Raw genomic sequence first — 23,659 nt, 5'->3', positions numbered from 1 at the left:
ATCGGAAACCCGCCTCCCACCTCCATGGGCACGGGTGAGGCTCCAATACCATCTGCAGACACCCAGGTTCCACTTGACACAGATGACGCTCCTCAAGTGCAGGAACCCCCACAGGACCCCCTGGTCCCAGGCCTCTCCTGCTTCTCCTCGCCTGACGAGCCGGTGGTGGGAACATCCTCCTCAGGCCCTCCACCAATTGATCTCAGGGCTCATCAAGACCGTTTGAGACGAGTGGCTCTGAATATGAACTTACAGGTGAAGGAGGTCCCTGAAATAGAGGACCCTGTCGTGGACATCCTATCGGCTGATGCACCTACTAGAGTGGCTCTTCCATTTATCCGCACCATACAGGCTAATGTGAATACCATTTGGCAATCCCCAGGCTCGATTCCATGTACAGCAAGGGGAGTAGAGAGAAAATATATGGTCCCCTCAAAGGAGTATGAATATCTCTACATTCACCCACCTCCTTGCTCTTTAGTGGTGCAATCGGTGAATGAGAGGGAGCGTCATGGCCAGCAAGTCCCGGCTCCTAAGTCAAAGGAGGCTAGACACGTGGACCTCCTAGGCCACAAAATATACTTGGCCGGGGGCCTCCAACTTAGGGTGGCAAACCAACAAGCCCTCCTAAGTAGATATAACTTTTACATGTGGGTGTCCTTGGGGAAGTTTACGGAGCTTCTTCCCCAGGAATCCCGTCAAGAATTTACGGCCCTACTTGAGGAGGGTAAAAAGGTAGCAAGAACCTCCCTCCAAGCCTCTCTAGATGCAGCGGACTCTGCAGCCAGAACTCTGGTGTCAGGAGTGATGATGAGACGTATCTCCTGGCTCCAGGTGTCAGGCCTTCCCCCTGAATTACAACAAACTATTAAGGATTTGCCCTGCAAAGGCCAGGGCCTGTTCTCAGATAAAACTGACCCCAGATTGCAAAGTCTGAAGGACAATGGCGTTATAATGCGCTCGCTGGGTATGCCCACACCAGTGACCCAATGCAGGACCTTTCGGCCCCAGCCACACCGCCCTAACACCCCGCCTAGGCCGCGTCAGGACTTTAGCAGAAGGCGTGGTAAAGTGAATCATCGGAGACAGTCTGGCCCTCAAGGAGGTCAAAATCAGGCGCCCCCTAAACCACCAACGGGGCTCAAGCAGAACTTTTGATGGGAGGCCTGAGGGCAGCCCACCAGTTGCTCTAGTGGATCATTCTCCTCCCTTTTTCAACTGCCTCTCACAAGGCATTCCTCCCTGCCTGGTCCCAGCTAACTTCAGTTCTTCTTCGAGTGATTGCTCACATCCATTCCAGTTAGGTGTGCGCGCCGTGCGTGCACGTTCGTCGGAAACTTTTTACCCTAGCAACTCCAGTGGGCCGGCAGGTCGCCCCCTGGAGTGGCGCCGCCATGGCGCCCAATATATATCCCTGCCGGCCCGCCCGCTCCTCAGTTCCTTCTTACCGCCGTGTCGGTCGTTGGAACTGTGGAGCGCGGCATAGCTGTCCTCCACGTCCCTAGCTCTCCTAGTTCTCTATCGTTTATCTATCGTTCATCTCTAGTCCATTATAGTTGTTAATTAGTTGGTTAAGTAGATAGTTAAGTTAAATAGTTGTTAAGTAGTTCTTCGCCGGGGGCTTAGCCCTTCCCGGCACCCGGCGCCAGGCTCATGCCTGTTTCGCCGGGCTTCAAACAGTGTGCGGCCTGCAAGAAGCCCATGCCTACCAGCGATCCCCACGAAGCGTGCCTGAAGTGCCTCGGGGAATCGCACAGATCTGACAAGTGCCGCATCTGTAAGGCTTTTAAGCCAAGGACAAAGAAGGAGAGGGATCAAAGGCTCCGGACTCTCCTCATGGAGGCGGCACTTGACCCGACGGCTTCGCAGGCCGTGATCTCGGCGCCGGCACCGGATGGCACCGGCACAGAGAAGACTCCCCGGCACCGACCCTCTCCGGCACCGGAGTCAGAACCAAGGCCGTCGAAGTCCAATACTCCGGCCAGGCAGACCCGGCTAGAGCGCCCGGCCTCGACATCGGCCGCGGCGCCGCCGGCACCGTCGACTCCGGGCCCAGCGGGTCCGTCGAGTCCGGTACCGCCGAGCTCCCCCATGAGATCTGGGGTTGAGATAATGGTCCCATCCACACCGGACACCTTCGCCTCGGCTCGGGACCTCATAGCCCTGACTGAGCCCACTCGGCTGCCACCCCCGGTACCCCCGGTGCGGGTTGTGTCCAGAGGCAAGCCCATGATGTCGGCACCGCCCAGAAGATCTCGTTCACGATCCAGGTCCCGACGTCTTGGGCGCTCCAGGTCCCGCCGCCGCTCGCAGTCCCGGCACCGCTCCCCTCAGCGGTACCGGTCGCACTCGCGGCACCGGTCGACATCGAGACGATCACAGTCAGGTTCCAGTCGCCGAGACCGGCACCGCGATTCCAGGAGCAGGTCCCGACGCTACTCGCCGCACCGGTCGACCTCCCGGCACCGAGCCGGTGGCAGGTCCCGGTCTCGGTCGACCTCCCGGCACCGAGCCGGTGGCAGGTCCCGGTCGACCTCCCGGCACCGAGCCGGTGGCAGGTCCCGGCACCGAAGTGGCGCCCGGTACCGATCAGGATCCCGGCACCGCGACAGAACCCGGTCCCGATCCCGATCCCGGCACCGATATGACTCCCGGCACCGGTCCCCGGCACCGAGACGATCCTCCGTGCCGGCCCGCGCAGACCCTTACCATCCAGGGTCGGCCCCTCCATGGCCCTCTAGACAGCCGTCCGTATCCTCCCAGATGGACAGCGGGTATGCGCTGGGCACCGACCGGCAGACGGCGCTGTTCGGTGATCCGCCGCTGCAGGACCAAGGCCCACAACAGTGGGGATTCTGGACACCCTGGGCATACCATCAGGCCCAGGGCCCCCAGCAGCTCCCTGCTAGGCCGGCGACTGCAGAGCGTAGGGCTCCTGAAGCCTTGTTGTCTCGCCCCCCTCCCTCCCCGGAAGGGGAGGAAGGGTCCAAGCAGCAAGACTCCGCTGTGGCTCCTGAGGCAGAGGCGAGGGCTGAGGAAGACCTTCAGTTAGACACTCTCGTGCCTGGGGTCTCCTCATCCTCCTCCCCGGATGAGGCGGTGGCGGGTACCTCCTCCAACAGTCCCCCCCCGCTGGATCTCAGGGCGCACCAAGACCTCCTCAGGCGTTTGGCTCAAAATCTGAGTCTGCAGGCAGAGGAGGTCTCGGAGATAGAGGATCCAATTGTGACCATCCTCTCTTCTGATGCTCCCACCAGGGTCGCCCTGCCCTTCATACGGACCATCCAGGCCAACGCCAACACCATCTGGCAGTCCCCGGCCTCCATCCCTCCGACAGCGAAAGGCGTCGAGAGGAAGTACATGGCCCCTTCTAGGGGATACGAATATCTCCATGTACACCCGACTCCGGGTTCACTGGTGGTGCAATCAGTGAACGATAGGGAGCGTCATGGCCAGGAGGCTCCAGCCCCCAAATCCAGAGAAGCCAGGCGGATGGACCTCCTTGGCCGTAAGGTGTATTCGGCTGGGGCGCTGCAGCTCAGGGTCTCCAACCAGCAGGCCCTGCTGAGCAGATATGCCTTTAATTCCTGGGTGGCAGTGGACAAATTTAAGGAGCTGCTGCCACAGGATGCTCGCCAAGAGCTTGCGGCCATCTTGGACGAAGGCAAGAAGGTCGCACGCACGGCCTTGCAAGCCTCCTTGGACGCTGCGGACTCAGCTGCCCGTACCCTCGCGTCAGGAGTTACGATGCGTCGCATCTCCTGGCTGCAGGTTTCCGGCCTTCCGCCGGAGCTCCAGCATACTATACAGGACCTTCCTTTTGAAGGCCAGGGCTTGTTCTCTGACAAGACAGACCCCAGACTCAAGAGTCTGAAAGACAACCGGGTCATTATGCGGTCCCTCGGGATGCACACCCCCGTGACGCAGCGTAGACCCTTTAGGTCGCAGCAACAACAACAACGCAGGCCGTTTTCCCAGTTCCGCCAGCGGCAGGACCTTTACAGGCGCCGCGGCAGGAACGGAAGGCGCAGGCACTCGGGGAACCAAGGGGGGCAGAACCAAGGCTCCTCAAAACCCCCGCCTGGACCTAAGCCTTCATTTTGAAGGTGCGCCCGAGGGCGCAGTAACAGTTTCCCCTATGGATCCTTCCCCCCCGTTTTCCAACCGCCTTTCGTTTTTCCTCCCGGCGTGGTCCCAAATAACATCGGACCGCTGGGTCTTAAGCATGGTGCAGACAGGATACCGCCTGCAGTTTGTTTCATTTCTTCCTTCCCGCCCTCCTTCCTCGTCCCTCTTCAGGGACCCCTCTCACGAGCAATTCCTTCGGCAGGAGGTGCAGACGCTCCTCAGCAAAGGAGCTATAGAGGCGGTTCCGGAAAGCGAGAAAGGCAAGGGGTTTTATTCCCGCTACTTTCTGATCCCCAAGGCCAAGGGGGGCCTCAGGCCTATCCTCGACCTGCGAGAGCTCAACAAATACCTCGTGAAGTTGAAGTTCCGCATGGTATCCCTGGGGACCATTATTCCATCCCTGGATCCGGGAGACTGGTACGCCGCCCTCGACATGCAGGACGCGTATTTCCACATTGCCATTTGGCCGCGCCACAGACGCTTCCTCCGCTTCGTTGTGGGGGCTCTTCATTATCAATTTGCAGTCCTCCCATTTGGCCTGTCCACAGCCCCGAGGGTGTTTACAAAATGCATGGCAGTTGTCGTGGCGCATCTTCGGCGCAACCGTGTCCATGTGTTCCCTTATCTGGACGACTGGTTGATTCGGGGCACGTCGGAAGAACAAGTCAACAGCCATGTCCGCGTGATCACCGGCATGTTTGCAAGTCTGGGCCTCTTTATAAACACAGACAAGTCCACCCTGAGGCCCACTCAGAAGGTGGAATTTATCGGGGCCGTCCTGGACGCCACTGTGGGCAGGGCCTCGCTGCCTCTGCAACGGTTCCAGACCATGGTGGCGATCGTTCAACGTTTGCGGTCAGCCCCATTGACGTCAGTGAGGACATGTCTAACCCTGTTGGGCCACATGGCGGCTTGCACCTTTGTAACCGACTACGCACGGCTCCGCATGAGGCCTCTCCAGTTGTGGCTTATCAGTCATTACAGGCCGGCAAGGCAACCGTTAGACATGTTAGTCACAATCCCCCAGAAGGTCTTAGATTCTCTCGGCTGGTGGCTAGACCAGTCCGTATTATGTGCGGGTCTTCCCTTCCACCCCTCTCAGCCCTCGGTATCCCTGACAACGGATGCCTCAGATCTAGGCTGGGGGGCCCACCTAGGGACCCTGCGGACACAGGGCCTGTGGTCTCAGGAGGAGGTGGGGCTACACATCAACATGCGGGAGTTGAGAGCGGTCCGCCTTGCTTGTCAAGCGTTCTGTCATCAGCTTCAGGGTCGTTGTGTCGCCGTGTTCACGGACAACACGATGACCATGTACTATATCAACAAGCAGGGCGGCACCAGGTCCTCCTCCCTGTGCCTCGAGGCGATACGACTCTGGGACTTTTGCGTAGCCCACTCCATTCACCTCAGGGCTTCTTTCCTCCCTGGAGTACGGAACACGCTGGCGGATCGATTGAGCAGATCCTTCCTGTCACACGAGTGGTCCCTTCGCCCGGACGTCGCTCTCTCCATTTTCCGGAGGTGGGGTTATCCCCGGGTGGACCTCTTCGCGTCCAAGGGGAACAGGAAGTGCCAAGCGTTCTGCTCCTTTCAGGGCAGGGAGCCGGGGTCGATAGCGGATGCCTTCCTCATCCAGTGGTCGACCCACCTGTACTATGCGTTTTCCCCGTTCCCCCTGGTCCACAAGGTCCTCCTGAAGGTGCGCAGAGACAGGGCTCTAGTGATCATGGTGGCCCCGGCATGGCCCAGGCAGCACTGGTACACCATGCTGCTGGACTTGGCCGTAGCCGACCCAGTTCCCCTGCCCCTTCATCCGGACCTGATTACCCAGGACCACGGGACCCTCTGTCACCCAGACCTGCAGTCGCTGCACCTAGCGGCGTGGCTCCTGCGTGGCTGACTGGTTCCGAGCTGCGCTGCTCCACGCCTGTGAAGGAGGTGCTCTTGAGCAGCAGGAAACCGTCCACAAGAGCCACATATTCGGCGAAATGGAAACGCTTCTCCTGTTGGTGCGTAGAGAGAAATCTCCGCCCTATGGAAGTTTCGGTAACCGAAATCTTAGACTATGTTTGGTCCCTCAAAGGGCAAGGTCTGGCCTTATCGTCGTTGCGAGTCCACCTAGCAGCTATCTCCACCTTTCACCCGGGTGCGGACGGTCGCTCCGTTTTTTCTCACCCGACGGTGTCGAGATTCCTTAAAGGGCTGGAACGTTTATTCCCTAACGTCCGTCCCCCTGCTCCGACCTGGGATCTTAACCTGGTGTTGTCCCGGCTCATGGGGCCCCCCTTTGAGCCGTTAGCTACTTGCTCCCTGCTCTACCTCTCTTGGAAGACTGCCTTTCTAGTAGCTATCACCTCAGCTAGACGGGTGTCGGAACTCCGAGCTCTTGTGGTAGACCCCCCATATACGGTCTTCCACAAAGACAAGGTGCAGCTGAGACCACACCCTGCTTTTCTGCCCAAGGTGGTCTCAGCCTTCCACGTCAACCAAGAGATTTTCCTTCCGGTTTTTTTCCCAAAACCTCACTCCTCAGGCAGGGAGCAGCAGCTCCACTCGCTGGATGTCCGTAGGGCTCTCGCGTTCTACATAGAGAGGACCAAACCCTTCCGAAAATCCCCCCAGCTTTTCGTGGCGGTAGCAGATCGTATGAAAGGGCTTCCTATCTCCTCCCAGAGGGTATCCTCTTGGGTTACGTCCTGTATCAGGACCTGTTATGACTTGACCCATGTCCCTACGGGCCGTGTGACTGCGCATTCTAACAGGGCGCAGGCGTCGTCGCTGGCTTTCCTCGCCCGTGTGCCCATCCAGGAAATCTGTCGGGCAGCGACCTGGTCATCGGTCCACACCTTTGCTTCCCACTACGCCCTGGTCCAGCAGTCGAGGGAGGATGCGGCCTTCGGAACTGCAGTGCTCCGTGCCGCGACTTCTCACTCCGACCCCACCGCCTAGGTATGGCTTGGGAGTCACCTAACTGGAATGGATGTGAGCAATCACTCGAAGAAGAAAAGACGGTTACTCACCTTTGTAACTGTTGTTCTTCGAGATGTGTTGCTCACATCCATTCCACACCCGCCCTCCTTCCCCACTGTCGGAGTAGCTGGCAAGAAGGAACTGAGGAGCGGGCGGGCCGGCAGGGATATATATTGGGCGCCATGGCGGCGCCACTCCAGGGGGCGACCTGCCGGCCCACTGGAGTTGCTAGGGTAAAAAGTTTCCGACGAACGTGCATGCGCGGCGCGCACACCTAACTGGAATGGATGTGAGCAACACATCTCGAAGAACAACAGTTACAAAGGTGAGTAACCGTCTTATCGTTGGGTCCTGCGCACAAGTGGTTAGAAGTGGGATACTACCTCCAGTTTGTTTCAACCTTGCCTTCCCACCCTCCCTCCCCAGTCCTGTTCAGGGTCCCCTCTCACAAGCAATTCCTCTTACAAGAGGGCCAGTCGCTCCTAGCCGTGGGAGCCATAGAGGAGGTGCCAAAAGACATGAGGGGCAAGGGGTTTTATTCCCTCTACTTCCTAATCCCCAAGGCAAAAGGAGGTCTACGACTGATCCTAGACCTGTGAGAACTCAACAAATTCATGATAAAGCTGAAGTTTCGCATGGTAACCCTGGGGACCATTATCCCGTCCCTGGATCCGGGAGACTGGTATGCCGCCCTTGATATGAAGGACCCTTATTTCCACGTCGCAATTTACCCACCACACAGACGGTACCTCCGTTTTGTGGTCAACAGTCAACACTTTCAGTTCACTGTACTTCTGTTTGGCCTTTCTACAGCTTCGCGTGTGTTCACAAAATGCATGGCTGTAGTTGCTGCCTCCCTCCGGCGTCGTCGGGTACATGTCTACCTGTATGTCGACGATTGGCTCATTCGAGGGACTTCCCGGTTACAAGTGTTGCAGCACCTGCGCATCGTCAAAGACCTCTTCGGGAGCCTAGGCCTGATGATCAACACAGAGAAGTCTACTCTGGCACCAACGCAGAAAATAGACTTCATAGGAGCGGTTCTGGACTCCAATCTGGCCAGAGCCTGCCTCCCGCAGTTGCGTTTTCAAGCAACGACTTCAATTATTCGAGGTCTTCAAACCTTCCCTGACAACGTCGGTGCGCATCTGCCTCAGTCTAGCAGGTCACATGGCCTCCTACACCTTTGAGACCAAGCACGCGAGGCTACACCTCTGTCTCTTTCAAACCTGGCTTGCTTCAATATACCAACCACGCAGAGACAGCCTGGACTCGGTGCTCACTATTCCCTGGAAGGTTCTGGGCTCCCTAACCTGGTGGCTAAACCCCACTCTAGTCTGTGCAGGGATGCCATTCCACCCACCGCAACCCTCAATGGCCCTAACCACGGACGCATCATCTCTGGGTTGGGTTGCCCACCTCAAAGGCCTTCGCACTCAAGGCCTCTGGTCGCCTCAAGAGCTGGCCTTGTACATCAATGTGCGGGAGCTGAGAGCAGTCTGTCTAGCATGCCAGGTGTTTCGAGATCATCTCCAAGGCTGTTGTGTATCAGTGTTCACGGACAACGCAACGGCCATGCTTTACATAAACAAGCAGGGCAGAGCACACTCTTCCCTCCTTTGTCAAGAAGCTGTCCACCTCTGGGACTTTTGCATAGCCCACTCGATCGATTTGGTAGCGTCTTTTCTCCCAGGAGTCCAGAATGCTCTGGCGTGTCACCTCAGCAGATCCTTCCTGTCTCATGAGTGGTCGATTCGTCTGGACGTCATCCATTCTGTTTTCTGGAAGTGGAGGTTTCCCCACATAGACCTCTTTTCCTCCCGAGAGAACCGGAAATGCCAAGTGTTCTGCTCCTTCCAGGGACGCTCCCCGGGCTCCCTCTCAGACACATTCCTGATCCTGTGGAAGTGGCACCTACTCTATGCCTTCCCACCATCTCCGCTCATCCACAGAGTCTTACTCAAGCTCCGCAGGGACAGCGCCCACTTGATCCTGATTGCTCCAGCCTGGCCAAGGCAGCACTGGTACACCATGTTGTTCGACCTCTCAGTGGCAGACCCGATTCCCCTGGTACTCTGGCCAGATCTCATAACACAGGACTTTGGCAGCCTTCACCATCCGGACCTGCAGTCTCTCTTCACCTCACAGCATGGTTGCTGCCTTGTTGAGCCAGTGAGTTGCATTGCTCTGCCTCGGTCAAACAGGTGCTGCTGGGCAGTACGAAGCCTTCCACTAGGATGACATATCTGGCCAAGTGGAAGCGTTTCTCCTGCTGGTGCGCTCAGCGTAACTCAGTCCCCAGGCAGGTGTCCGTTCCTACTGTCCTGGACTACCTCTGGTCCCTGAAAGAACAGGGCCTAGCGGTCTGTTCCATAAAGGTGCATCTGGCAGCCATCTCTGCCTTCCACCCAGGGGAAAATGGCCGATCAATCTTCTCTCACTCCATAGTTTCAAGGTTTCTCAAGGGATTGCAACATTTTGTACCCTCAAGTCACGCCCGACCCCTACCTGGGATCTCAACCTAGTGCTAGCCAAGCTTATGGGTGCTCCTTTCGAACCACTGGCCACCTGCTCGCTGCTGTACCTTTCCTGGAAGACAGCCTTCCTCGTCACTATTACTTGGGCAAGACGAGTATCTGAGCTTCGAGCTTTGACAGCGGACCCCCCCCCCCCGTATATGGTATTCCGTAAGGACAAGGTACAGCTGCAACCACACCTCTCCTTCCTCCCAAAGGTGGTGTCTGCCTTTCATGTCAATCAAGACATCTTCCTCCCAATCTTTTTCCCGAAGCCGTACCCATCGCGTCGGGAACAACAGCTGCACACACTAGACGTTCGCAGTGCTCTCGCCTTTTATGTTGAGAGAACAAAACCCTTCAGAAGGTCACCTCAGCTCTTTGTAGGTGTGCAGACCAGATGAAAGGCCTACCAGTCTCATCCCAACGAATTTCATCGTGAGTAACATCCTGCATCCGTACATGCTATGATTTGGCTCACGTTCTGGCTAGCCACCTCACCACCCATTCTACTCGGGCTCAAGCTTCATCTGCTGCCTTCCTGCCCCATGTTCCCCTCAAGGAAATATGTCGGGCAGCTACCTGGTTATCGATTCACACCTTTGCTTCACATTACGCATTGGTTCAACAGTCCAGAGATGATGCAGCATTTGGCTCAGCAGTTTTGCATTCTGCAACATCTCAATCCAACCCCACCACCTAGGTAATGCTTGGGAATCACCTAATTAGAATCGATATGAGCAAGCACTCGAAGAAGAAAAGAAGGTTACTCACCTTTGTAACTGTTGTTCTTCGAGATGTGTTGCTCATATCCATTCCAAACCCACCCTCCTTCCCCTCTGTCGGAGTAACCGGCAAGAAGGAACTAAAGGGCCGTTGGTTCGACAGGGGTATATATCCAGTGCCATAACGGCGCCACTCCAGGGGGCGACCCAGCTGACCCACCGAGTGTTGCTAGGGTAAAAATCTTCCGACGAACTTGCACGCTGCGCGCGCACACCTAATTGGAATGGATATGAGCAACACATCTCAAAGAACAACCGTTTCAAAGGTGAGTAACCATCTTTTATTTAAAGCTAACTCAGCACAACTTTGGGTTGGAGATGTGTTGGTTCTATTTACAGATCTAGTTTTTGGATAGAAATGTTTGCAAAACCAGCGAATTTTAGATATACTAACTTGTACTAATATAATACAAATGTATAGATCTATGAAACAAATTCCTATGTGATATGCTGAAACCAGTAAAGTGTTTAGCATTCAAGTCTAATACATTTTCCTAAGTATTTTCATTACAAAAATAGTATATTTTAATCAGTCAAACTGATTTTTAATATTTTTGTAGGCTTACATGATTTTAAAACGATAAAACCTTTTTGGTTAGACAACTGAATTGCATTGTAATTGTCGAAGTAATCTGAGAGCACAATAGATACCTCTGCTGTCCCAGTTTCTAGAAAATTTTTTTAGAAAAATTGGCGCTGTAGCTTAATGCCCAGAAATGAATTGTTTTTATCTGAACTGCAATCCATATAATAAAAATATCACCTGGTTGGCCTGAATGAGAGTAGTTTTTATTTTCTTAGTGCTTGATAGGGCTATATTTGAGATATGTTTACATCAGCTTTTCTGTCTTCCTTTTAAGTATGAAAGAACTACTCAGGCAGTTTATGAAGTGGAAAATTCTATAGATACATTACTGGACTTACTGCAGATGTACAGAGAAAAGGCTGGTGACAAAACTTCAGAGAAAGGTGGAAGCATTTTCACAAAAACATGTTGTTTGTTGGCCATTCTTTTAAAGGATTCAAAGAGAGCTTCTGTAAGTTTTAGTACTTCATTTTTCGTAGTTTCTTATGACTTCTTCCAGCTGATCGCTATTGAATTATTCAGACTGCCTGTTGAAGTATATGCATCTGACTATAGCAGTGTCCACCACAGCTACAATAGTACTTGTTGCTGTAATATTGTAATATGGTGTGTATTTCATCTTGAGTTGGTGCATGATCTTTGAGTTGCACAACTGGATCTTTCCACCCTTTTTTTTAATATTTAAAAACATTGACAATTACCCAGGGCTCACATGCCGTTCTTTCTGATAATCCACTTGTACTTTCTTTTTCTTGATGACACTTTGTAAATATTGTCTTTGCCCTTGCTCTCCATTCCAATCCAGTAAGACTTACAATGTTCTCAAATTCTACTTACCATACAGTTGGTTTGTGAGACTTGATCTTAGCATGCACCATTGTTTTGTGGCTGACTAATAAACTGTGTGTACACTAGCTGTATTTCTAAAATGATTTCCAGCAGTGTAGCTCCATTGGTGGTAGCAACATTGGAAGTGTTAGTGTAAGTAAGACTCCAAATATAAATAGCCACCAGCTGTTTATCCACATTTTAAACCTCTTCAGAACAGCTCTGTGATGCTCAGTGGTAATATTGCTGGTATCCATCTGTGGCCTTGTCTAATCTAGCACTTCCACTGGTGCAGCTGTAAATGAATTAGTTAATATTTGTTGTATCTTTGGAACCATCATTAGACAAAACTGCCTCCAAGGCATAAAATTCCTTTCTGGATATAGTTTAGTTGGAAATATCTGGTCATAAAGCTACTTGTGTATCTTCCAGTGTCACTGATAGTTCAAATGTCTAATGCCATCAGGATGTTGAAATGCCAACTGAAATTAAAAAATCTATTTGTTCAAATAAATTTCAGTATGTGTTCATGGAGAGAGGTGCTGCATGTTCTGTGAAAATGTAGACTATTGAGCAAACTGAGTAGTTTTGCATTATTACTATTAAATTGCCTTTTGAGTATTGATTATGTGAAATTTGCATTTCTTAGGATATCCGAAGCACATCTAGAGCTGCTTCTCGTATTCATAGCTTATATAAACTTACAGCTCGTAAACATAAAATGGATGCTGAAAGAACTCTTTCCAAGCACAAGATGCACACATCCATGAGTGGGAGTTTCTTTGTTCCAGTAACTCCTGTACGAACAAAAGTAGTTTCACGGTAAGAATTTTAAATTAACCTGCTTTTTTTCGTGTGAAAATATACTGTTGTCTAATTTCAAGCAATTCTTTTTTTTCAGAATTAAACCAGACTGGGTTTTAAGGAAAGATAATATGCAAGAAATTGTAGATCCTCTGCAAGCTATTCGAATGGTAATGGATACACTTGGTTCTGCCTACCACTAAAATGTAGATACTATCTTTGAAAATGTGTATGTATATTTGTGTGTATTCAAAATGGATAAATGCTTTTAAGAGCGAAAACAAATTAGTGTCAAAAGTGATTACTTAAAGATGCAAATTTACTCTAAAATTAGGCATTTTATTTTGTATGGGTGGGTTTTTTTATGCTACTTTGTACTAATGCCTAAAGCAATTGTACAATAAAATACTGAACTGCTTTGAAGCTCTTGGGTGTTTTTCTTGCTTTACTATTTCAAATATACTGTTGCTGTGCAGCTGTAATCTTATTAAAAAAAAAAAAACCAAGGCAGCAATTTAACATGCAGCTTCTCACAAAGGCTGAATGTGTTTTGAATGTTCATTTGGCAATGAGGAGCAACTATTTAGTGTGCAAGTCAGCCTGCGGAGATGGTATACATGAGAGGAAGGATAGTCCAGTGATTAGAGGACTCCCTTGGGCTGTGGGAGACCCACATTTCAATTTTCATTCCATTACAAATACCTGGGCAAATCACTTAATCTTTGCTTCAGTTCCCTGTCTATAAAATAAGGATAATAGTACAGGGGAGTGAGAGGTTATATACATAAATCTCACAATCCTTATCTCCATTTAGACATGTTTTTCCTGGGACTTCAGTTACTGACAGGGGCCAGGACACTTTCTGTTCAACCAGCAGTGAACATGGATGTAGCCCTCCATAGCATCTCCCTTAAATGTTTCTTCTTCTTCTTTCCTGCTTCTTACCCACATCTTTCTGAAACAAGTCTAAGGAACAGCACAGAAAGAATTAAACAGAAACAAACACAAACTGCATAGGGAGTCTCTTTAGAGGATGGAGAAATTTTCTTCCTCAGAATCATTCTGTTGAGGGCTGGCTTTCTGAAACCAGTTATTTAGATGGTCTTATTGACAAGGTCCAAAACACTCTCTCTTAAGTGATAAAGAAGACTTACATGCATAATAAAGTGAAAACCAAAGGAAGACTATGCCTTTCTGGTCCCTGAATCATCAGGCAAAGTTGAACTTCAAACGCCTGTGCTCCAGACGCATGCAATCCACTGGGTAGGTTTTTAAACAAAGTTCTGAAGGTCAAGCTCTCAAAGTTTTCTAGTCTCCAAACCCCTAATTACAAATCTTAAAACTTCTAAGAAGTAATCAGTTTGAAAATGTGCCCAATGCTTTCACTACAATTTTTAGTGACCTTTTTAAAGACAATGTCTGCTAGATGATTCCTGTTATATGTCTAAGACTATTAGATGCTAGCAAATAACCCATTCATGTCTTCTATGATCTTATATGGGGTTAGTCTTGCCAAAACAAGCAGCTAACAGTGGAGTTTTGGTGTTTGTGTGCCCTGAGAGAAGAATGATTTTGTGTTTTGAAAGTGGTCTTGATTTGTGAGTGACTTGCTGCAGGTGTGTGGCATAACTCAGTGCTTTCTGAGTATCCCTTAACAGGAGGGCAGTACTGCCCTAGTTTGGCTAGGTTTAAACACCAGTCACTAGCAAATATTGGAACAGAATAGCTAAAGTGGGGTTTCAGTGATAGTTTCGGGGTTGGGGGCCTCCTAGGAATTGGGTCTGGGAAGAGACAAGCTACTGAGTTAGCACAAGAAGTGACCTGAGGAGGAGAGGAGACAGAAGATGGTCAGATGCAGAAACTTTGAGATGTACGTTGGGAAGAAATTCCCCCCCCCCCCCAGGTCAAATTTGTTGTAATCTTAGTGGGTTTTTGCATTCTGCGGTATGTGCATGTTGGACTCTTGCAAGGATTATGTGAGTATATCTGTCATTTCCCTGCCATTGCAGGGGCCTATGGTATTGGTGCATCCTCCTAGCCTCTCCCTGTGAAAAATGACTTCTGTGGGCTGTAATATTTGGGTCTAATTTTGGTTGCTAGGTTTCGAGTGCTGGGTGGTGTTGGCAGCCTGTGAAATACAAGAGGTCAGACTAGATGATCTGATGGTCCCTTCTGGCCTTAAACTCTATTACTGTAACTCAGTGATTCTCAAACTTATTTGATAATTTCCCCCCTTCTTTGTGTCTATAGTAATTTACACACATACACCCCGCCACACAAGTACATATACCAATATATGTGGTGGCGGCACAGTTGAATCAGTTTCAGCTTTGTTTTTCACTTTTTTTTCTTGTTGCATGAATGAGCCAAGGATCCATTGTGAGAAGAGCAAAAGCAAAATCGTGATTGTGGTTCATGCTTGCAATGTACACACTGAGTCATAGCAAACAGACTAACATACAGATGGCAATGACTTTGTGTAATGCTGTGCATGATATGACAGAAATCTGTCAAAATACACAGTGCCATGTAGAGTCAAATGCACAGCACCATCTGAGGACCTGGAAGGTCTGGAGGAATCGGCTTTTCTAGGTATTCATTGCTGTGGGTAAAATGTGCACAGTACATCCCCTCCCCAACCCAGGTATGTATTCCATGCCCCCCAGGAGCCAGCCCCCCCAGTTTGAGAACCTCTGCTCTAACTCGTTAAAAACCCAAATGTCAACATTTCCCAGAGTTACCCAGTCTCCACACAACTTTACCAACTTCAAGCCACTATACTTGAAAGTGTAGGGGAAACCAGAAAGTGTTCAATATAGATCTACCATTTCTTCATTTGGCCATGTTTGTTAAATCCTGTCTTCCAAATTGCAGAAGGCTGCTGTAACAACGGTAAAGAAAATCTCCTTCTATACTTCCTGTTTTATAGTTACACAGAACTCAACTCTTAAGTTGCATCCTCAGATCATGCACTGTATTTTTAGTACACTTATATAAGGCACCAGAGGTATATAAAAAACATAAGCTCTGGGCTTTGTGCCCCCAAAGGCTTTCTCAATATGCAGTCTGTCCTTGTGTATGGTACATATGTTTGTAAACGATACAAATATAACTGTCAAATATGTTGTAGCTCTGGGGCACTATAGAGTTATGGCAAGATCCTTGGGCAAATCAACACAGTTCTGGGGATCTAGCCAGTGGTTTGTACCTCATATGTCCATCAATTGAGATCTGGTTTATATTTCTGCATATACAGAGGCCTAATAAAATCATTTGATGTCCTTACATAAAAAAAGAAAATGACTGGAAGTGTGGAGGTTGTAATGCTGGCAATAATGCCTACATTGTTCTGGAATTTACACAACATCAAAAGAAGTTTGCAAATCATCTAGGGCAGAGATGACTGTAGGAACTGATAATTCTTCTTCGAGTGATTGCTCATATCCATTCCAGTTAGGGGTACGCGCCGCGCGTGCACATTCGTCGGAAAACTTTTACCCTAGCAACTCAGTGGGCCGGCAGGTCGCCCCCTAGAGTGGCGCCACCATGGCGCTCCATATATACTCCTGCCGGCCCACCCGCTCCTCAGTTCCTTCTTACCGCCCGTGTCGGTCGTTGGAACAGTGGAGCGCGGCTTAGCTGACCTCCACTTCCCTAGCTACTCGTTTTCTCGTATATAATTATGCAGTTATAACACTTTTATATATATATATTTGTATGGTTATACGTGTTTTCCTTGCTAACATGGTTAGTTTAGTTAGCGGGGTTCAGGAAGTAGCCCCTTCCATGAGCCCAGTGCCGGAGCCATGCATGGCTCACCGGATTTTCAAAAGGGGCCCGGCTTACCAGAAGCCGCGGCCGAAGAGAGATCTACATGACTCCTGTTTGAAGAATCACACTTGACAGATAAGTGCCCCATTTGCAAGGCTTTTAAGCCGAGAACAAAAAGGTGCGGGGCTTTCACTTGCCCCTCCACCTTGGGCGCGGAGCGATGTTCAAGCGGCGGGCAGAAGCGCCTCCTCGGCACCGGACCCCGCCGGTACCACCAAGGCCTTCCGGCACCGACCGTCGCCGGCACCGATGTCGACTCGGCACCGTTCCCTTCTTCCGAGGTCGAGAGAGTCTACGATTCCTGCTGGTGCCTGGCGGCTCCCCGGCACGCGCCGTGGTTGAGCCCCCTGCTCCCGCTACTTCCGTGCCACCTGCATCGCAGCCAGAGAGCTCGCCTCAGTTGCGTTATCCGGCCTGCAGAGGCACCGATGACTTCGGCTCCGTCGATTCCAGTCCCCCAGGACCAGGGAATCCGGTGCCTGGCAGCTCCCCGGCGCGCGCCGTGGTAGAGCTTACTGCTCCTGCTGCTTCTGTGCCAGCTGCACCACAGCTAGACGGCTCGTCTAAGATGGCTCGCCCGGCGCCGACGACGTCGGCACCGTCGATCCCGGTCCCACGAGGGCCGTAGAATCCGGTGCCTGACGGCTCCCCGGCACGCGCCGTGGTTGAGCGTATTGCTCCTGCTGCTTCCGTGCCAGCGGCACCGCAGCCAGAGAGCTCGTCTAGTCGGATCGCCCGGCGCCGACACCTACTACGGCACCGATGACGTCGTCACCGTCGATCCCGGTCCCATAAGGGCCGTAGAATCCGGTGCCTGACGGCTCCCCGGCACGCGCCGTGGTTGAGCGTATTGCTCCTGCTGCTTCCGTGCCAGCGGCACCGCAGCCAGAGGGCTCGTCTACGTCGGATCGCCCGGCACCGACGCCTGCTGCGGCACCGATGGCGTCGGCACCGTCGATCCCGGTCCCACACGGGCCGTGGAATCCGGTGCCTGACGGCTCCCCGGCACGCGCCGTGGTTGAGCGTATTGCTCCTGCTGCTTCCGTGCCAGCGGCACCGCAGCCAGAGGGCTCGTCTACGTCGGATCGCCCGGCACCGACACCTGCTGCGGCACCGATGGCGTCGGCACCGTCGATCCCGGTCCCACACGGGCCGTAGAATCCGGTGCCTGACGACTCCCCGGCACGCGCCGTGGTTGAGCGTTTTGCTCCGGCTGCTTCCGTGCCAACGGCACCGCAGCCTGAGGGCTCGTCTACGTCGGATCGCCCGGCACCGACATCTGCTGCGGCACCGATGGCGTCGGCACCGTCGATCCCGGTCCCACACGGGCCGTAGAATCCGGTGCCTGACGACTCCCCGGCACGCGCCGTGGTTGAGCGTATTGCTCCGGCTGCTTCCGTGCCAACGGCACCGCAGCCAGAGAGCTCGTCTACGTCGGATCGCCCGGCACCGACACCTGCTGCGGCACCGATGACGTCGGCACCGTCGATCCCGGTCCCGCAAGGGCCATAGTATCCGGTGCCTGACGGCTCCCCGGCACGCGCCGTGGTCGAGCTACTTCTCCGGCTGCTTCCGTGCCCACGGCACCGCGGCCAGAGGACTAGTCTAAGTCGGATCGCCCGGCACCGACACCTGCTTCGGCACCGTCGATCCCGGTCCCGCAAGGGCCGTAGAATCCGGTGCCCGACGGCTCCCCGGCACGCGCCGTGGTTGAGCGTATTACTCCCGCTGCTTCAGTGCTGACGGCACCCCAGCCAGACGGCTTATCTAACTCGGTTCTCCCGGCACCGGCACCTACCGAAGCTCTGATGACCTCGGTACCATGGATCCCGGCCCCACGAGGGCCGTCGAATCCGGTGCCTGACAGCTCCCCAGTACGCACTGTGGTTGAGCCTGCTGTTCCCTGCGCGCCGGAGATGTTACCAACAGCGAGGGCTCTCAGGGCCATGACGGAGTCAGTGCTGCCTGACCCGGGCACCGCCGGTACGGGTAATACAGTCTCTTCAAGGGACTGTCCCCTGTCAGTACAGCAGAGCGGCACCGTCTATGATCACGGTCCCGCAGACGCTCCAAGTCCTGTCGGCACGCCGGACACCACTGGCAGTCCCGGTACTGTTTTCCTCGGTACTGGTCACACTCACTGCACCGGTCGGTATCCCGTTCGCCGACCCGCTTCGGCACCGTTCCGACATCTGGCACCGGGGCAGGTACCTTGACTCCTGTAGCTCTTCTCCGAGCCTCGAGATCTTGGTCGACCTCCCGACACCGTTCTGGTTGCGGGTCTGGATCTCGTTCCAGGTACCAATACGCCTCCCGATGCCGGTCCCCGGTGCCGAGTTGGGCAAGGTCCGAGTGAGTCAGGGACTCGGCCCGTGCCCTCTTTTAGTACCTCCATGGCCGTCCGGGCACGCATCCGTGTCACCCCATATGCGCGGATTTTATGCTCAGGACCACGATCCTGATATCATGGCCAGCGGGCGCCAGCCCCGAAGCGGAAAGAGCCTTGGCGAATGCAAGGTGTACTCTGCAGGGGCCCGGCACCTCTGGGTAGCAAAGCAACAAGCCTTGCTTAGCTGCGATAATTATAGCACCTGGGTGGAGGAGTTTCTCCCTCGAACCTCCCACCTAGAGTTCGCTGCCGTCTTGGAGGACGGGGGAAAGAATTTACCCTTTGTTGGTAAAGGCATCTTCGCGGCAGAGACAGCCCCAGACTGCGAAGCCTGCTGGACAATAGGGTCCTAATGCAGCATGTATACGCCTGCGACCAAACGCAGGCCTTTATGGCCCCAGCCGCCAAACTCTGTGCCTAGCCAGAGGCAGAACTCTGGAAAACGGCAAGGCCAAGGTGGTCGCAGACAAACGTCAGGCCCCCTAAAAAGCCAAAGTCGAGGTCCCTCGCAATTACCACTGGGACCAAAGACGGACCTTCCAAGGTTCACCGGAGGGCGGTGTACCAGTCGCAGGACGGGATCCTGATCCCGCTTTCTCCTGGCATGGCCCCAGTTACTTTTAGGTCGCTGGGTCCTGCGCACGATGGAGCATAGGTACCACCTTAAAATTGCTCCAGCCCTGTCCCCCTTCAGCGGACGAAAGGGGCTAGGGGTTTTACTCCCGTTATGCCCTAGTCCCCCACTCGACCACAGGTCAGACCTTCCTGGTCCTGCAGGGACTCAACCGGTTTGGGATAAGGTTGAAGTTCTGCATGGTATCCCTGGGAACCATTATTCCATCCTTGCCTCCGGGGGGCTACTATGCCGCCCTGGATAGGAAGGACGCGTACTTTTGCAATGCCATCTTCCCTCCGCATGGGAGATGCCTCCGCTTTATAGCCAGCGGTGAATACTCCCGGTTTACGGCCATAGTCGCCGCCTACCGTAGCTATGTCGGATATGCGTTTTTCCGTATTGGGACGATTCGCTTATCCGAGGAGACTCTGACACACAAACCACTCAGCCCGTGGGCATCGTCATGGTCTTATTCACAGATCAAGGCCTGATGATTACTAATAGAGCAATCCGCTCTGGTTCCCACGCAGAGGTTGGGCTTCCTAGGGGCTATCTTGGTCTCCTACCTAGCCGGAGCCTGCTTATCGCAACTGCGGTTTTAGGCGATGGCATCAATCATCTGAGGTCTGAAGGCTTTCCCAACGACCTCAGCTCGTTCTTGTCTCAGTCTCCTGGGTCCATGGTTGCCCGCAAGTTTGTAACCAAACGCGCCAAGCTCCGCCTCCGTCCTCTCCAAGTCCGGCCCACCTCGGCGTACCGCTTGGACAGGGAGCCAATGGTCATGGTAGTCACCGTTCCCTCGAACGCCTTAGGCTCCCTAGAGTGGTGGCTAACTCCCTCCTTGGTGTGGACAGGATGCGGTTTCATCCGCCCCAGCCCTCACTGCCCCTGACGGCGGACGCATCATCTCTCTGCTCGAGTGCTCATGGTCACCTCCGGGCTTAAGGCCTTCGGTCTTCTAGGGAGCTGGCATTCCTCATTAATGCCCTAAGAATGAGAGTAGTCCGCCTGGCATGCCAGGGGTTCCATCGGCAGCTGCGAGGCCGTTGTATCTCGGTGTTTACAGCCAACACAATGGCCAGGTGCTTCATAAGCATTCAGGGGGGACATAGTCCTCCCCCCCTTTTTTTGTCAGGAGGCCATCCATTTCCGGGTCTTTTGCATGGCCCACTCGATGGAGCTGGCGACGTCCTTTCTCCCAGGCGTTCGGAACGTCTTATCTCTTTGACTCAGCAGGTCTTTCCTGTCTTACGAGTCATCACTCTGCCCCATGTGAGGCGTCCCGCTTTCCGGAAGTGGAAATGGTTCCTCGCACAGACCTGTTCGCTCACCGCGAGTGCAGGGAATGCCAGATGTTCTGCTCCTTCCAAGGTCTCTCCTCGGAATCAATCTTGGTCGCATTCCTGATGCCGTGGAACGGCCAACTGCATTATGCCTTCCCGCTGTTCCCACTGGTTCGTTATGTCCTGCTCAAATTCCGCAGGGGCGGAGCGTGCATCATCATCATGATCACTCCAGAGTGGTCCAGGCAGCACTGACATACCACGTTGCTCGGCCTGTCAGCCCAGACCTCATCACTCAGGGCAATGACAGGCTTCGTCCCTTGGACCTGCAGCCTCTTCGCCTCACGTACCTGAGTCGGGGTGACAGGCAGCCTTCAACCTGGTCAACGTACCGAGCCAGGTGGAAGCGTTTCCTTTACAGCTGCAGTACGCTCGATCTTGCTCCTGCTGAGGTCTCGATCCCCTCTATTTGGCCTGCCTCTGGCCTTCAGCGGCAGGATCTGGCGGTATCATCGCTGAGGATACTCTCAGCAGCCATCCCTACCTTCCAGCAGGCTAAGATGGACGTTCAGTGTCCCACTATGGGTTCGAGGTCCCTCAAGGGCTTGGAGCGCTTGCACCCTCGGGTGCGCCGCCCAGCCCCGCCCTGGGGTCTCAACCTAGTCTTGGCCAGACGGGTCTCTGAGATCAGAGCTCTTACGAAGGTTCCCCAAAGACAAGGTGCAGTTATGACCGCACCCGGCTTTCCTCCCTAAGGTGTTTTGGCCTTTTATGTTGCCCACAGCTCAACGCAATGGGCATAACCGTTGCACTCCTTGGGCATCTGTGGAGTGCTCGCATTATATTGACAGAATCATTTCCTAAGGTGCCCCAGCTCTGCCCCGGTAGCGGGCCAAAGGGAGGGCTTACTTGTTTTCCTCTCAGAGGATCTCATCTTGGGTGATGGCGGACATCCCCACTTGTTATGATTTGGCTCATATTTCCCTAAGCCACATCACTGTGCATTCTACCAGGGCTCAGGCTTCATCTGCCGCCTGGCTGGCTCGTGTTTCTACCCACGAGATCTGTCGCGAAGCTCCATTGGTCCTCGGTCCATACCTTGCTTAGCAGTATGCCCTGGTTCAGCAGTCAAGAGAGGCTGTAGCCTCTGGCTCAGCAGTTTTATTCTGCCACATTTCACTCCGACCCCACCGCCTTTATAAGGCTTGGGATTCACCTAACTGGAATGGATATGAGCAATCACTCGAAGAAGAAAAGACGGTTACTCACCTTTGTAACTGTTGTTCTTCGAGATGTGTTGCTCATATCCATTCCGCACCCGCCCTCCTTCCCCACTGTCGGAGTGGCCGGCAAGAAGGAACTGAGGAGCGGGTGGGCCGGCAGGAGTATATATGGAGCGCCATGGTGGCGCCACTCTAGGGGGCGACCTGCCGGCCCACTGAGTTGCTAGGGTAAAAGTTTTCCGACGAATGTGCACGCGCGGCGCGTACACCTAACTGGAATGGATATGAGCAACACATCTCGAAGAACAACAGTTACAAAGGTGAGTAACCGTCTTTTCAATATTGAATTAACATTTCATATTACCTTTCTTTGGTGAAAGGACTATTACTTATATGTTTAAATGGTGCCTAGCACAGTGAGGTCCAACCTGGCTGAGGCCTTCAGGTGTTACTGCACTATAACTATAGAGTAATGTGATGTGGTTGTGTGTAATAATTTTCAATTTTTATTTTCAGTGATGTGGCCAATGAACTGTCTTGTGAAACTAATACATACTACTATGAACTTAATGACAAAAGCAATCCTACCAACACCACCATACCTCCAGCACATAAGTGGAGACAGGATTTCTTGATTTTTAGTTTTAATTGCTCTTAATCTTACTTAGAGGCAGTCATGTAATATAGTAAAATATGCAGGAAGGGACTTTTGGGAGCTCCTTGTTTAAAATTTTATAATTTATTTGAAAGGAAGATTTGGGATGATTTTTCTTGTCTATAAGGGAATTGCTGTCTCTTGGGTACTGCTAAATGATCTTTGCCAGAGAATGTCTCCTGGGGCTCAGAATTATTTCTGAAGAACACTGGAAACTCCAATTGCACCAGCTGCCAGGTAAGGGCTCAACATAGATGGGCTACCTCCTTTAGTATCCATATATGGTCCTCTGCATTTTTTCTGTGAAAAGTATAAACATTTCTAGCAAAGGGCTTTTAATAAAATGTGTAACTGTTGTGGTGTCTCCTTGTTTGGTTACAGAAGAATAACTTTATTTAAATGGGGAAACTAAGCAGATCATCCAGTTTGTTGCTTCTCTTCTACAGGAACCTGAACCCCCTGGTTCATGAAGTTCTGCAGGCTGAGAAGGAAAATTTTATGGAAGCCCTTGTTAAAATACTTGCAGCATATTATTGAATCAACTGGCAGCAATTATTCTAGTATTTCAGAAACTATGTCTTTAGCTTAGTTTACCAGTTGTGTCTTTGCTTAGAATTTCTAAGAGAACGTGCATGTAGGTCAGAATATGAATGTGCCTTCAACTGGAACCTGTTAAACCAAAAGATGGGATTATCCTGTCCATTAAAGCCGGAGCATTCATAAAACAGTCTGATCATGCAGCAAAGTTTTGTTTGTCTAGCACACAAAGGCAATGACCGTTTTTTCTCTTTAGACCTACCAGCTTTCAGTGCAAACAAACTAGTAGAATGTAGCCAGTTAGGAATGGAAATAGAAGAGAAAACTAGACAAGCTATCAACCAAAGTAAATACATTGATAACAGCAAAATGGCCTTTAAACCATGGGGCCTGAAAATTCCCAGAATTTATGGCTATTGGTTTCCAATTAATTTATTTTACCATTTGCCAAAGTTCATTATTTTATAGTGAAAGCAACTACCATTTTCAGCATTTTTCTCATTATGTC

General features: G+C 52.2%; 1 protein-coding gene across 1 annotated transcript in view; it reads left to right on the top strand.

The window, feature by feature from the left end:
* The window catches only part of ASPM (abnormal spindle microtubule assembly), a 66,989-nt gene extending 53,973 nt beyond the window's left edge, over positions 1-13,016 (top strand). The window contains exons 26-28 of the mRNA XM_030573612.1: positions 11,260-11,436; positions 12,463-12,635; positions 12,715-13,016. Coding sequence (XP_030429472.1) covers positions 11,260-11,436; positions 12,463-12,635; positions 12,715-12,820 — 456 coding nt within the window. The 3' untranslated portion in view covers positions 12,821-13,016. The remainder of the gene's footprint in view (positions 1-11,259; positions 11,437-12,462; positions 12,636-12,714) is intronic.
* Positions 13,017-23,659: the final 10,643 nt, after the last annotated feature.

This window comes from Gopherus evgoodei, chromosome 8, assembly GCF_007399415.2.
Source record: "Gopherus evgoodei ecotype Sinaloan lineage chromosome 8, rGopEvg1_v1.p, whole genome shotgun sequence".
Classification (NCBI taxonomy): domain Eukaryota; kingdom Metazoa; phylum Chordata; order Testudines; family Testudinidae; genus Gopherus; species Gopherus evgoodei.
This window is presented reverse-complemented; position numbering and strand designations above follow the sequence as displayed.